We start from the raw sequence: 15,710 nt of genomic DNA on the forward strand, positions 1-15,710 counted from the left end.
GCTAAAATTTTCGTTACTGTCGGTAACTTAAAAAATATGTTCGGTGTACCTCAATTTGATGTAGATAGTTGAGACACTCATGGCAGTTTTCTCTTTTATGAATGACGTAGTCGCGAACTGTTTACGAGGTCAGTGCCGGTGGAAACGCACCTTAATAGGGGAGATTTGATGCGCCGTTTAGTATGCAAAATTTACCTTTACCTTTAATAATCCTACTGATATGACTGGCATGTAAAAAAATATCCAAGATGAAGAAAACAAAAGTCCAAGACAAAAATTATAATAACGCATGACTTATTGATTTTATTTTTTTATTTTAATTTTTTTCACAATTAACTCTCCAATATTTCTAATTGTACCTAAGCCTAAATATATCATAATAATCTCATCACTGACCATTTGTTTATGAATATTTATCTGCTAAACCCTTTCTGTAGATTCTAGGAGTCTTCGAGTATTTGTTTAATTCTTAACCCGGCCCTGCATTTGGGTTGCTTGCTGCTTCCAACGTTCCTAGTATTCGATTTATCATGTTTAGTTTTTCCAGTACCCAGCATGTCAGGATTCAAGAATAGCCGCGGGGACAGATTTGAATACTTGTAATTTTCTTCTCAATCTTTCTTCAATGAAACGTAATGAACGGGCGCCTTAGTATTAGTCGTTTCTTTGCATAGGAATAATTGAATTGATTTCAAACACATCCATTATTTAATTCATTATATCCATTAATTTATTTTGGAATCCAAATTACATTAATATGTATGTTCCTATGTACTTGGGAAACTTAATTTGATAGAACAAATTAACGTTTAACATTTTGGTGTGTTATATTCTCCTAATGCATTACTCAATTTATTCTTATTGATTTTCTGAATAATTTTAATATCTGGTTATACAAAATCCACCATAACTAATCTAAATGCTCAATTTAAACGCACCTTGTCCTATGATTTCCTGCCTCTTTGTACAGTGCCGACATCTTTTCATATTTTATTAAACCTAAATCTTTCATGCATTGGCGAGCTTTATCATTGTCTTATTTACTCGCCGACAAAGCTCATGAATAACATAAATATACACAAAGTTTTGTATAACAAAATATTTTGGTTCAATTTGTCATTATCTAAACCCGTCATTAGCACATATTTCTAATTGAAAAAACGAATTTGTGGTTCTCAAAACTGGAGACAAAAATGTGTGTTTGGAGCAGAAAGATTTCCTCCACTTTTTGACTGAGACGGTCCTAAATCATTGGCTACATTGTACCAACAGAACTGACGACCATTGTTTAATATTTCTGAATGCACCTTTTTCTCACATCTGTTTGTTGAGGTTAGATGTTCTCCCACCTTTCTAAAGATTTTTTATATTTATATACGAATATTTTTCAATTGAAACTAAACTTCAATGACAAGCATAACACAACCAAGAGAGGAGGAAACATGTAAAATGTAATTTTTCACCATTGAACTTTATAGTTCAATTATTCAATGCAAGTAATCGCACAATCGCACTTACTAATCGAAAATCGAATACAGAAAACGATGAAAAAAATAGCATTCAATAACACATTGTTCGATTATTTATCGATATAATTTTTTTAATGCAACCATTAACAAAACCGCGTTCAAACTTACATAAATAATTAAGAAGTAGGTACTTATGATATCAGATCAGACAAAAGAAGAACTGATTGATAGGTAAGTACTGCATTTTTGCTACATTTCTGTAGCATAATTTTCCATCTGATTACAGTTGTAATCAGTTAAACAGGCACATAACTAAGGGAGGGACACTCCATTTAGTAGTCTCTTTGCGATCGTTAATATCTTAGAGCATATACTATTGGAGGCAGCGTGCCAGTGGCACAGAGTGTAGCGGAGGTTTAGCGAGAGAGGTATAGGAGTGTATGTGCTATCTCTCTCTAGTAACATGCTATCGCGTACTACTAGAGAGAGATAGCAAGTACCCTCCTATCTCTCTCTCTCTCTCTCTCTAAACCTCCGCTACACTCTCAGCCACTGAGAGGCTGCCTCCAGTAGTATATACTCCAAGGTTAAGATCTTTAGGAGGAACGCAGCCTTAATTAAATGAACAAATCATATGATCCGTCTATCTGATGATTTTTTACGCATGCGTATCGGAGATCGGAGGTTGCTGTGTTGACTTGAAAATTGAAGTTAAACTTCAAAATTTTAATTTTGCAATGTTTTTGTGTAGGTGAAAGTGAGAAGTATATATATTTCAATAGAAGACACATTATGACTTCCCAGGGTAATTACATACTACAGTATGGTGATGTTAGCTCTACCACTGATCGAATTCATTGTCCTTTTAAGTCTAATTTCCTTATTCGAAGAAGATCTTCTTATAGAAGAACTTTTATAAGATTGGATTTACCTGAACACCCTAGATTCCTCCTATCCATGCCTGAATCAGAAACTACCCAATTTCCCATAAATACAAATTCTAGTAGGTAGAAGTAAATTTTAACCTCAATCTTTGTAATTTCTCTAAATGTTTTATTGCTTTCACCTTGATCACATCATTAAAGCACGTTTTCTTTATTTTTTAGAAGCCCAAGGGGAATTGGTCTCTACTAGGTTCGCAACTATTGCTGTATTAATAATTTTCATTAGTTCCTTGTTTGCATTATTTATGGTTTACCGAACATTCCCAAATGTTACCGAGTAAGCTTAATTGTTACAATAATATCTCTTTGTTTACTGAAGTCTTTATGTTTTTAGGGAAGAAAGACAACACATTAAATTACCATGGAATATCGAGGATGCGAAACAGCTGGGTATTGTTTTAAATCGTTACAAAAGTGATCACTATTATCAAGTTATGGCAGGAGTTTTTATAACCTACATATTGTATCCTTTCTAAATAATCCTTTTTTTTTGTAATGAATTCTAAAAAAAGACTAAACTATTTAATTGTAATCTTTTTAAATAACGTTCATTGTTTTCCTTAATTTATTTGACAGCTTGCAGACATTTGCCATTCCAGGATCACTGTTCCTCTCGATACTGTCAGGATTCTTGTTTCCATTTTTTATAGCCTTAGCGCTAGTCTGTACATGTTCAATGGTAGGCGCAGCGCTTTGCTTCTTACTGTCCCAGCTCCTAGGTAGAAGGCTAGTGTTGAAATATTTCCCTGAAAGAGCCGAGAAATGGGCCTTAGAAGTGAACAAACACAAAGACCATTTATTTAATTACATGGTATTTTTACGGGTCACCCCGTTTCTGCCAAATTGGTTCATTAATCTGACCGCTCCCGTGATTGGAGTGCCTTTGTCCCCTTTCGCTTTCGGCACGTTCGTGGGTGTCGCACCACCTTCATTTATCGCAATACAGGGTGGGCAAACTTTGCAGAGCATGACTGCGGAAGATAGCGCCTTTAGTATAAATTCTTTTATATGGTTGGCCGTGTTTGGTGTAATATCTCTCATTCCGATATTTCTCAAGAAAAGACTAAGGGAGAAGATTGATTAGGTCTCTCCCAGTGTATGTAAATAAATTGTTAGTTAAATTATCTGCTGTAAATTGATTTTGTATTTTTATTTTGTTGAGTATTTTCTAAATATTAGCTAGTTTTAGTTGTGGGTGGTGTAGAATTAGAACAAGAGTTTTGAAAAAGAAAAAAATGAATCGAGTACTCAGTATTGTTCTGTTACAGTTTCTACCTCACCATTGAAACATTCTGTCATTGTAAGTGTGAATTGAATAATCAAATTTTGTACTTAGCTTTTTTTTGTATAACGATTATATTCTGGGGTTGTGAACCTCACATTGACTTATAAATTCTTTTGGGACTATCTGATAAATGTTGGAGTTAAATGTTATATTAATGGAGCACATAAAAATGAATTTGTTAAATACCGCCTCCAGCAAAACACATCATGTAAGCGACAAGAAGAAAATCGACCAGTCTTCTTGAATTGAGCCCTTAGCTCGCCACTGGTTGCGCAAGAGTTATGATATATAATTTTATGGAGTATTGACCCAATACATCAAATTTGATTTAAACAATCCTATTATTTTAGAAAATATTTACAAGGTTGAGATTTGGAAATATTATTTTCAGTTCTTCTGTTGGTAGATTAAAACTGGAAGCAATTCATTTAATCAAATGACCTGATATTTATGTAGGTAGAACTTTGAAAAATGTTCAAAAAGAAATAAACTATCACTTATCCAACAAACTTCAGGCAAGTTCGGTATTAACATCTAGCTAGACGCTCCAGATGAGTTTTGTTCTGTCCTAATTGTAAGAGAGGACAAGACAAAAGAGATATCTAGAGCATCTAGATGTCAATACCGAACTTGCCTTTTGTTTCTTGCAACGAAATGCTAAAAATTCTTGCCAGTGAATGTAGATTTATTGTATAGTTGTGCATTGCATTGTGTGTATACATTTCCCATTATGTGAAATTTAGATATACCATGATATGAAAGTATGAGACCTAGTCCACATGTGAACAGGGTTTTAATTAAGGTTAGTCTTCACTTGCTTTATGATTTTAAATGACCACTATACATTTGTATTTTAGAATAAACATACAAAATATAGAAAGTTCCTTATTTAACACGTTGAATGTGTATGATGCACACCTGTTCCACCATGAGTAGTGGGTTCCCATGTATGAGTGCGTCAACTTTTGGTGTTACCAGTTACTCTAGTGGTGACCAAGAAAAAATTTCAAAACAAAGTAAACACTTCGATTTGTGGAATAATAATTTCTTATTGTGCGTCATGCAAAAATTGAATACTTTTTGTACAAATATGGACTTTCTTGAAGTATTTGTCAATGTTTTTCGAAAAAAAATCATTCTGCAATGAACGTGTTAATAAAAAAAACCTGGACTTTAAGATTTATTTTTGATACTACTCGATTTAATAATTATTTTACAAAGGCATATATAGTCCGTACAATATTTGTTTAAATAGAATTCCAAGAAAATAACCGAAGAAACACGTCTTCATAACTGCAAAATACAGTATGCACTGTAAGCTGCTACGGTGAATGCCATGCCACTAATGTCTTTCTGCCTCAGGTGTCGAATACGGTTAATTCCAATAAAGTGACGCAGGAGTCTTCTTGGAATTATATATCAACAAATATCGTACGGTTGATATATACTTTGCATCAAAATTAATACATTAGAAATTCAGCTCTGAAATGACGGCCAGTACAGTGGTTTGTTATTTTGATTCAGTGTATTTGTTCAGGTTAGCACTTAACGGGAATTTGAGTGTTCAAAACTAAACCAAGTAAATTGTATTAAAATTCAGACTTTATTAATTGTATAAGTTACATTAAAAATACATAAAATATGGCAATTTTGGGCATAAATATTAACAATATGAATTAATATAGCTAACGGAAGGTCCAGTCGAATTTTCTGTAGGAAGACTTATTGGTCTCCAATACCACCAATTGTACCATACTAAAAAATATATATTTATTATACTTCATGTGTAATATAAAATACAAATAGATTTAAGTGAAGCAGTTACGATCAATATTTTTTTTTAATAAGAAATGTGAATGGCAAAAACAGCATCTAAATATCTTAATTTTTTTAAAAGATACAGAAAAAAGATACTTTTTTGCTATAATAATTTTTGACGTAGAATCTACAGGCAATGTTGTTATTTACACTTATAAAAAGTATGATGAATATCTTGACTACTTTTCGTTTTCTTGGAAAATATGAAATGTAATACCTGTAATTTTATGATTTTTTTAAATTTTTTTATTTACCTACTACATTTTTATTTAAATCAGTTACTTACAAACGTATGATGGCTTCAAAATTACCGAGACAGTTCGGCAGTTCTGACTACATTCCATTGAAGGCCTAAGAACAATAGTCCTTTCCCCAGAGCCTTGAATCACAAATATATAGCTGCACTCCGTATTAGGTAAAATATATGGCTCCGCTTTGGCTCCATCGATTATTATAAATCTCTCAACACTTTGACCACATCGATCAGAAATAAATGACGGTCTCGGAAATAATTTACGAATTAATCGTGCTGGCACCATTTTGTTGATTCGCCACGAAGTATGTGTTGTGGTATTTGCCAAATGTGCCATATCACTGTGAAATAAGTCTTTTAGATTGTGGATACTAGTATTCGTCGACTTAATTCTTCGTGCTTCAACATTAAATACTTCTTGGTTTTCATTGTACGTATGTTGCAATGTCTTAAAAGTCACTGGTTGCAGGTCTATCTATAAATTAAAAAAATTGATATAAGCACTGTAATTTCGTGTTATAAATGACTCCCGCCATGAATCGTTACCTTTACAATAAATGGTGTACCTGAACCCGAACTAAATGAGCTTTGGTCAACTTCAGATAAATCTAAAACTGCATGAACACCTTCACAAGGCCAACATTCCATATCTGCTACATAAAAGTATGGATTTTCCAAAAGGCAAGTCTCATCATATAAATCTAAAAAGTTTTATTTTTATTGTACACGTGAGGTCTACTCACTTGCAGCTTACCGGTTAGAGATGGGAACATTTTGAGAAATGGAACAGATAAAAATCGTACTATTTTTAAAGTTGGGTATGTTAAACCTTGTACATTTCGTAAAACAATACTAGAAGTAGGCTGATGTACATTTAATAAAATGTAAATAAAAATCGTTATTAATGTGAATAACAAAAATATATTTATAACAGTACGGAACAGTTGTTGAGCTTTGGTTTTGGTTTGCTTTGAGCCGTTTGTTGACTTTTTTATGTCACTGAAACATTTTTTAAAAATTATATCTAGTTCTTTGTTGCTTAAACCTAGGTCTTTGGCACTGTTTCGTAAATTGTCTACATCCTTTTTATATTTTTGTAGCAATTCTTCCCTTAACATTTTTTCCTAACCTATAACCTAACCCTAATATTTGACATTTGTATTAGTGACAGATTTTTATGAGGTAAGAGTAGTATCATTCGATTTACATATTAGGTCTGTTCCAATTACAGTTCTAAGGTAAAAACCTGTTCTTAGTTATTCCTCTTCTTTTTTTTACATTCAACATATACATGATAGGAAATCGTAACTAAAAAATAAGAAATATAATGTCTTTGTCATTATAGAGGGTGGAGAATTAAAGAATTTATGAAAAATTATTTGTAAAAAGGAAAAAATTATTGACTATAAAATATTTATTCATATCTATTAAAAATACATAAAATTGGGTATAGAAATGTTTTAATATTCGCCTCCTTGTTGGGCAATCATTTTGTTGATAAATAAGTTTTGACTAGTAATAAACACTTTATTACCTAAAATAACAGTCACATGTAAAAAAGAATAAAAACGCCAATATATACAACAGCAACTTTTCAAGTTCTTGAAATATCAATATTTTCTGCTCACATACAAGTACGTAGCATACCTATAATTTTATCAACTGATAGTAATTTCTTTAATACTAAAGTAATTTCATTCTTAATCAACCTATATAACAATTTGCTGGTCTTCTTTTCTGCAGTAATACTTACTACAGAAAATTATGATATCCTTTAAAATCGGGGCTATCGTCCACAAAATAGCGATTAAATAATGTACAATAAGAGCAACTAAAAGTAAAAAATTTAAATTTAAGCTATAGCGATAAATTATATAATAAGTTAATATCACAATAATTGCGGTAGTAGTTTCTAGTGTTCCTTGAATCTGGTCCCACTTTCTGACTCCTACAAATGATCTGTAGACCATATTCTCCGTGTAACTTATTATGCCATATCCAAATCCATACAGCAAGCAACTTATCGTCATTATATCGTTGGTCATTTTTTTCGAAATCACTAAAATAAAAGAAAGTTAAACATTTTCTGAATAAGTGAAACATTTTAATTAATGGCACATTTTTAACTCGCTTTGATTTCTTTTTGGAAACGACTATGAGCATAATGTTTAAGGCTTACGGTACGTGACTAATGTCGGATAATGAGTTTGTGTGTGACTATTATGTACCTACTTACATATCATACAAGTTCCGGCTAGAACTAGACCGCATATGAACGTTGCTCGAAATTTTGCTTTTGAAAAGTTTATAACCAGTGGCAGCAACACTAGAAACAAACACCAAGAGAATGCCACATAAGACAATAAGATTGTGGCATCTTCAGGTTGGAAACTGCTATTCTTTTTCAGAGCTATGTAAGGCGTCAGTGTGAAACACATAGTGGCTGAGATGGCTGTCACTACCTTTGATAGAACTGTGGGATAAAAATGTAAATCTTTCAGTGAAACCCAAAGAGGTTTAAATATGTTATCTATAAAGAAATCCATGACAGTGCGATATCTTCGTTTCCATATAAATTTCCTGTAAGGAGAACATCCGCAACAGTAACCTGATTTTACAGTCCTAAATTCTTTAAAAAATCTGGGCTTAGTCCCTCCGTAATTGTGTATATATTCAATGTTTTCAATTCTGTCTGGTTCCTCTAGCTGCTTATTCGACACTAAAGTGTTAATATCTAATATTTCTGGATCAGGCGTATCATTTACTTCACTTGCGTAAAAAGTGTGTTGGTTTCCGTTAATCCTAATTTCTGGCTCTTCTGGCGCCCCATTTGTCTCCAAAGTTTTAACGTTTAAAATTTCCCCCGACATTTTATCTCCAGGTGTTGCTTCTGGATCTAAATGAGGAACGCGTTGCATATGTTGTTGTTCTTCCGACGCTTTTTTCGAGAGCTGATTGATTTCTTCAAGGCGCATACTAATTTTGCTGATCCTCCTAGAATTAATTGTATCTATGGCATCATTCATTTCTTCATTTTCCATTTCTTCCGGGATTCCTGGTAAAATACTGACACCAACTTTGCTGTAATAGGTTTGCACGTTGTAAGGGGTTAACTGTATTGGCTGTAGCAGTTGCTCGTTGACATCGTTAGTGTCATCATAAGTTAGATCGTCGTCTTCTCTACCGGATGGAAGTATAATAACATCCTCTTTATCTTCGTCGTCAGAATCGGAAGACAAATCCGGTGTATTATTACTAGTAGTATGTACTGAGTTGGTGAATTCCATCATTTCTCTTATTTGATTCGAAAACCTGAAAAGAAACTTACATTCGGAATCTGTTGATTCTTATTATTTTAAACTTACGCTGGTAATGTCTGGTACCGTGATATTTCGGGATCCCTCTGTTCAATTTCATAAGGTTTTATTATAAGAGTCGCAGGGATGATGTTTAGTAGGAAGGCGGCAAATATAAGTTTCACTTGGTACATATCGTAATAGCTAGTAAGGAGCAATACGAAATGTGGCATCAACAGAAGATTTAGTGCCCTAGCGACTTGCACGTTTCCCTCATAAGTTTTTAGATCCATATCATATCTTTCTGTTGCTATAAACTTTAATTGAACAGAAATAAAGTTAGAGAAGATTCCTAGAAAGAAGTATTTCAGTTTCAGTATGCGTTGTTTTAAAGACTTACCTCCGAACAGTCCGTATGATATAATTTGGCCAGGTATCAGAAAACCCACGAATAAAAATACCGTTGCAGCGCAAATGGTATACCTGAAAACGTTGTACTTGTTATTTTCGAAATATTCGCAGATATGCTTTGACCAAGGACCTACAAATAAGGGAGAATGTTTAAAGGGTTCTCGGTTACCTTAAGAGATACAACGATTAGGGCAATGTTTCGAAATTTGATGACAGATACATGCTGAACAAAATTTGTCCAAATTATTCCATTTTTTTTATTAAAAAAACCGACACTATTGATTTTTTTTTTAGAGAATTTAAATGTCGTCTTATTGGCTGTGGTCGTATTATCAAGTTGAGGAAACGACGTTCAGCTTGTCTTTTTTCTTGTAAAATATTTTTGACAAAAAAATGTACACCACTGACTTTTTTGTAATTTTTATTTTTTTTTGATCAAGTAACTGAAAATACAATTTTTTTGTCTCTTGAACGTTTTTCGTATCTTGACGTGGTGTGCATCAGCAGCTAAAGCGGTGTTGTCACGTTGTGATGAAACTCCCCAATATTAATACTCGCTGTATTTTGAAAACTGTTAATGACTGTTACGCCCCTGTAATATACAACTTTTTTGTTCATTTATGATTGCTCTATGTCGAATAATGTCAGTGTTGGGCAACAACATTCCCGTTGATAGTTACGTTTTATGTAGTAATTATAAATTTGTTTAAATGAATGTTTTTCTAGTTTACATATCTAATAACATATGTTATTGACTCAAACCGTCAAATGAAATGAACGAATTTTTGCCTTCGCTGGTACTTACTAAATACTTAACATTTCAAAATAGTAATCGATCTTGGAATTATGTAATAAATTGTTGAGATAGTTAAGATTAAAATAATGACATTTTGATGTATTATTGGAAAGTTATTCTTATTTTTGGCATCAAATATGAAAATGTTGAAAACATAATACAGATTCTTAAAATATCTCATTTTTTGTATATATTTTCAGATCAGTTTACGGGAATTTTTACCCCATAACAGCACATAGAGACCAGATTTAATATATCACTTGATCCATCGTGTTAACACATATAGGGTGTTTCAGGATTAAGACGATGATGAGTTTGAGAGTTGAAGAGAAGTATAGTAACACTTTATTTTCGTGGTACAAGTTATTAAAATTTGGAACAAAATTACGTTTTTTGAAATAACTAGTTATTACTTATTTAATTAAAGTTACAGATTTGTTGACCATATTTAACCAGTGGTCCTGGGAGTTCTATCACTAAGGACCTTAGAAATTCGTAGTGGCGGGCTATTTTATAAATTTGATTCAATTTCTATGTTACAAAACACTAAACTGATTAACATACCTGCAGCATACCATGCCGCCGTGTACAAAATCGTCGTCCATAATCCATTTTCAACTGTACAAACTTGTAGACTCACACATTCGGAAAATATGATTCCATAACATAGAAATATTGACGACAGGATAAACTGAAATTAAGTGGGTACTTGTAATTTTTAGATATATCTTTTAATATATCAGTCACTAATTCATACGATTTTTGTTGCTATAAGAAATATTCTTTATCGCTACAGTAAAGTTGATTTACGATTGTTATTTTAAAATTTGAAATCTATAATTTATGCCTAGCAGTAACATCAGTAGGTAGTAGGTACGAAATTAAATTAGGGGAAAGACCAAAATTAACGACGATTGTTTGCAATATCAATATTCTCGTACCTACCTACGTGAAGTTTAGATGTTTATTTAATAACACTTCATGTTTATGGACCTTATCATATACAAATATTAACGATTATACGAATAATATTTGTTACCTTCACCTGCAGGCGCAGGATCTTTTATTTAGAGTGTCTGACATCCTTTAAATAGTAAAGCGAAAAGTATACTTCTTGCACTCACCTCGACTAAACCTATTCCAATTTTGGTGACGAACTTAGCTTTGACGTTTTGATCAGATGACTCGCCGTATCTGTTTAAATCATCAGAAAATGTCGATGAGAATATTTCGGAAAAGGTTACACTTCGGTGCATTGTCCTGTCACCGCAGATATTCGTATACTGTGTGTTGCAGCTCCTCGATGCGTTTGTTTTTCGACTTTTTTATGCACATCACTGGAAATTATTAATTTTTGTACATTTTGTTTATGTACGTCGCAAGGCAAGACCAATTTTTGTCATTTCACAATAAAATAATGCTTATCTTATCTGAGACGGGACAGATATAAAATACAGACTTACGTATTCTAACGTAAAGTATTATTTTATCTGATTCTGCACTTACTTCGTCAAATAATTGCATTCTGAATCTTCTGATTCTACAATAAAATGATTAATGTCGTATTTTGCTATGTATTTGGTTAATTTGAAAAATTAATGTCGGAAGCTGGTGTTTAAGATATACTTAAACAGAGACAGAATTTCCTTAAAACAGCTTGACAGTCGGTAGTTATAGCTGCTTGCAATAAAAATTGAGTCAATTTTTACGAACCGCATGCGCAGTGGCAATTTTGCGATAGGCTGTTGCAATTTTTATTGCAGTTGAAGAAAATAGGTCTTATGCTGTATCTCAGTGAAAATTGGTCATATCGAAATATTAAAAAAAAGATTTTGAAGATTTAAGTCTCTAGTTTCAAGATATTTAAAGGAAAAGTTGAGAAAAATTTTTTTTCATATTGATAATGATTACGTAATGAGTTCTTTCCAATACTTTGAAAACTTGGAACAGAAAAACGGTTTGATGCACCAACTTGTCAGTTTACAAGTTTATTGTAGGTCCACTGGGCTGTAAAAATTTCTCTCAGCATAAGTCTTTTCTTAAATATTTGTAAATTAGCGGTAGATTTTCTAAAAAACTGTAGTCATTTTTTGCACATTTTTCAGTGTCAAGTATGAAAAAAATTGTTTCTTCAAAAAACATGGTAGATTCTTGTAGAGAACTTATTCAAGTTTTCAAAACTGCCCTTGGATTTACTGTGCAATAATTTCTTACAGAGATATCGATGATTAAAGACAAAAGTGTTATTTTTCATTCAATCATATCTCGGCAACCAATAATAGCACGGAAACCTTTCAAAAATTATATTGAAGCTGAAGCGTAGGTCAAAGAACTATTTTATACAAAAATCATGAAACTAGAGACTTAAAGCTTTATAATGCTTTTTTATTTTCTCGACACGACCATTTTTCACTGAGATACAGTTTTTTGAAAATCACTAAAAAATTCTTGAAAATTTTGTGTACCTTTACTTTTTCCAGTAGTGTATTTTTATTGCATTACAACAGCAATTTTCCTAAAACAGCCTTTTATTTTTTTGTCATATTTTTTATCGATAGAGGTTTTGAAAAAAATGGATGTATTGTATGGTCCAGAAAAAAATTGATATCCCGCGTCAAAAAATCTGCGTTTTCTCAAAATCTCTATCAATAAAATGAAAATAAAGAAAAAAACAAGACTATTGAAGGTGTTATTAGTGGCATTTACGTTTTAGGTAAAAAATAAGCTCATTTTTGTATTTAGCTAAATCGCCTCATGTAAAATATTTCTGAAATTAAAAATGCCCAAACAATAACAACTAAGGAATTTATATCCGAAATATTTTGAGCGTTGACTTTGAAATAAAAAAAATATTAATCACTTGAAAGGTAAGCAAGTATTAACGTAAAAAATTGAAGCAATATTTTTTACGTTAATTTTGCTTACCTTTCGAGAGATTAATATATTTTTATTTCAGTCAATCCTGAAAATATTTCGGATTTAAATGCCTTAGTTGTTATTGTTTGGGCATCTTTAGTTTCAGAAATATTTGATTTCTTTTATTTCAGCCATAATATGGTGTAATTTGTATGGAGGATACAAACATCCCGGAAAATAGAAAAATTCTGAAAAAAATATTTTTAACTTAACTTAATCAAAGTCTGTCAAATTAGTCACTTCTAATATCTGTTTTTTCGCTAGGGCTTAAGAACATGCATGTAACTAACATTTTAGCTTTTTTAATTTTGTTTTCAGGAGAATTTCTGCAGGAAGCTGTACAGACAGAAAGAGCAACATATGAAGATGTATGTTCCTAGTACCCAGACGTTGAATAAATCGTCTGGGGCTAGGAGTATATTTTTGTTGTTGCTTCGATCAACATGGCTACAAGGAAACGCAGCGTGTATAGAAACCAAAATCATTTTTTCTTTGACGAAAACACATTTATGTTCCTCTTTTGTTACAGACTGATGAGCACTTTTTTTTAAGTAAAAATAAAAGTACTAGTTTAAATTAAATTTTAAGGAAAAGAAAGGATTTTTTGTTAAATTTTAAGGATAGGTTTTTTTTTGTTAATTTTTTGCTCCATTTTTTGTCAATTTTCAACAAAAAATAAAAATACTAATTTCTGTTAAATTTTAAGGAAAAGAGAGAGGGTTTTTTATTAAATTTTTTGCTCCCTTTTTTGTTATAAAAAATTTCCCCTCCGCCTCCCTCCCAAATTTTTTGTTCCATTTTTTGTCAATTTTTAACAAAAAATAAAAATACTAATTTCTGTTAAATTTTAAGGAAAAGATAGAGGATTTTTTGTTAAATTTTTTGCTCCCTTTTTTGTTATAAAAAATTTCCCCTCCGCCTCCCTACCGAATTTTTTGTGCCATTTTTTGTGAATTTTTAACAAAAAACAAAAATACAAATTTCAATTAAATTTTAAGGAAAAGAGGGAGGATTTCTTGTTAAATTTTTTGTGGATGTACTCCCCTCTCGGTCCAGCCTGGACCGAGAGGGGAATTTTTTTTTAACAAAAAATTAGTCAAAAAAATTCTCTCTCGTTCCAGACTTTTCCAGATTTTTTTCCAGATTACCTGAAGACTAGTTTAATTTGAATTTTATGATTTTAACGAATTGTTACCTACTTCTTTAGTTTGATTGTACCAATGAAAGAAAAAATCTTGAAATTTCGCTTTTTAAATAAAACATAAGTGAATCTAAAGCAAAATTTATTAAAAAACGTTTTGACAATATAACCAATATGACTCAAATTAGTACATTGTAATAACGGATATAAATTAAGGGTTGCCTAATAACTAGACTGCTTCATGCTTCAAAGATAAAGGCACGGCTGTCTTCAACTAAGTTAGTTGAACTGAAATAGATTTGAAAAAAAAAGCAATGCCAATCGCTTTTTTGATTATTGTTGATGGCACTAACTTCGAATTTATTTTTTTGCCATGAATATAAAAACAATTTTATTATGCAGAGTAACATCATCGTATTTTCTTAAAATATGACTTTTATATATTGCTTAAATATACCCAAACACAATAACAAAAAATGGTAAAAATGGTCAATATCACGCAAATTTCATTCAAAACAAAACTGGCTTTAAAGAATACTTTTCTTGGAAACCGATTCTTAGGCAAGTGTACAAATGTATTGTAAAATTATTCGTAATTATTGACAGCGGTTAAAATTAAAATATATACAGGGTGTCGCGGTACTTGTTACAAAAAAGTCGAGTACAAATAGATGAGGTCAAAATAATATCTAGTTCTTCATATACATTTTTTTCATACGGGCCTTCCTTAACAAGTTACGGGCCCTCAAAAAGGTGAAAATTAAGAAAATATTTTTATTTACATTCTCTGAACTATTAACTTCATCATGAACCGAGAGGGCATTGTCGTTGGCAAATTCTTCAGGGAACTTATTTTTGATGCAGGCAGATTGCGATCGTCATCTATGCAAAAATTCTGGGCTGTTAACCATTGGGCATAGCCTGTCCCTGGCGTTCTGGGCATAATGAAGTTACTTACAACATCAAAAACAAGCTATAAGCATGTGTTATCGATCACCAAATTTGCATCATGCTGAAGTTAATAGTTTAGAGACTGTAAATTAAAATAACTTTTCAATTTTCATCTTTGAGGGCCCGTAACTTGTTAACGAAGGCCCATATAAAAAAAAAATTATATGAAAAACTGATAATATTTTGACCTCATCGATTTGTACTCGACTTTTTTGTATCAAGTACCGTGACACCCTGTATACTTGTATAACTTATAATACAGTTGTAATGAAATTAATTTTTGGCTTAAAAAAATTAAAAACAAATAATTAAACATAAAATAAAACACATATATTAAAAACACAGCCCCACAAAAAAAAATTCTGTTCCAGAGACACGAGTACAATTATTTGATCTTAGAGGTGGGTGAGAATGTATTTCTTTCCAATGA

At 31.8% G+C, this 15,710-nt stretch overlaps 3 protein-coding genes across 3 annotated transcripts; 1 reads left to right on the plus strand and 2 right to left on the minus strand.

Moving 5' to 3' along the window:
* Window positions 1-2,187: 2,187 nt before the first annotated feature.
* On the plus strand, window positions 2,188-4,574 carry LOC111691407 (transmembrane protein 41B-like). The gene is made up of 4 exons (XM_023454163.1): window positions 2,188-2,274; window positions 2,576-2,690; window positions 2,748-2,876; window positions 2,990-4,574. The coding sequence occupies exons 1-4, from the start codon at window positions 2,262-2,264 to the stop codon at window positions 3,495-3,497; spliced, it is 765 nt and encodes a 254-aa protein (XP_023309931.1). The 5' UTR covers window positions 2,188-2,261; the 3' UTR covers window positions 3,498-4,574.
* A 708-nt stretch (window positions 4,575-5,282) lies between these two features.
* LOC108906421 lies at window positions 5,283-6,924 on the minus strand. The gene is made up of 4 exons (XM_018709656.1): window positions 6,524-6,924; window positions 6,316-6,470; window positions 5,803-6,244; window positions 5,283-5,453 (listed from the first exon to the last, which is right to left on the minus strand). The coding sequence occupies exons 1-4, from the start codon at window positions 6,885-6,887 to the stop codon at window positions 5,362-5,364; spliced, it is 1,053 nt and encodes a 350-aa protein (XP_018565172.1). The 5' UTR covers window positions 6,888-6,924; the 3' UTR covers window positions 5,283-5,361.
* A 261-nt stretch (window positions 6,925-7,185) lies between these two features.
* On the minus strand, window positions 7,186-11,665 carry LOC108906399. Its single transcript, XM_018709628.1, has 6 exons — window positions 11,397-11,665; window positions 10,837-10,963; window positions 9,466-9,606; window positions 9,135-9,417; window positions 8,006-9,081; window positions 7,186-7,828 (listed from the first exon to the last, which is right to left on the minus strand). Exons 1-6 carry the CDS (start codon window positions 11,526-11,528, stop codon window positions 7,479-7,481), a joined length of 2,109 nt encoding a protein of 702 aa, XP_018565144.1. The 5' UTR covers window positions 11,529-11,665; the 3' UTR covers window positions 7,186-7,478.
* Window positions 11,666-15,710: the final 4,045 nt, after the last annotated feature.

The sequence above is a fragment of the Anoplophora glabripennis genome, unplaced genomic scaffold (genome assembly GCF_000390285.2).
Source record: "Anoplophora glabripennis isolate ALB-LARVAE unplaced genomic scaffold, Agla_2.0 scaffold47, whole genome shotgun sequence".
NCBI lineage: Eukaryota > Metazoa > Arthropoda > Insecta > Coleoptera > Cerambycidae > Anoplophora > Anoplophora glabripennis.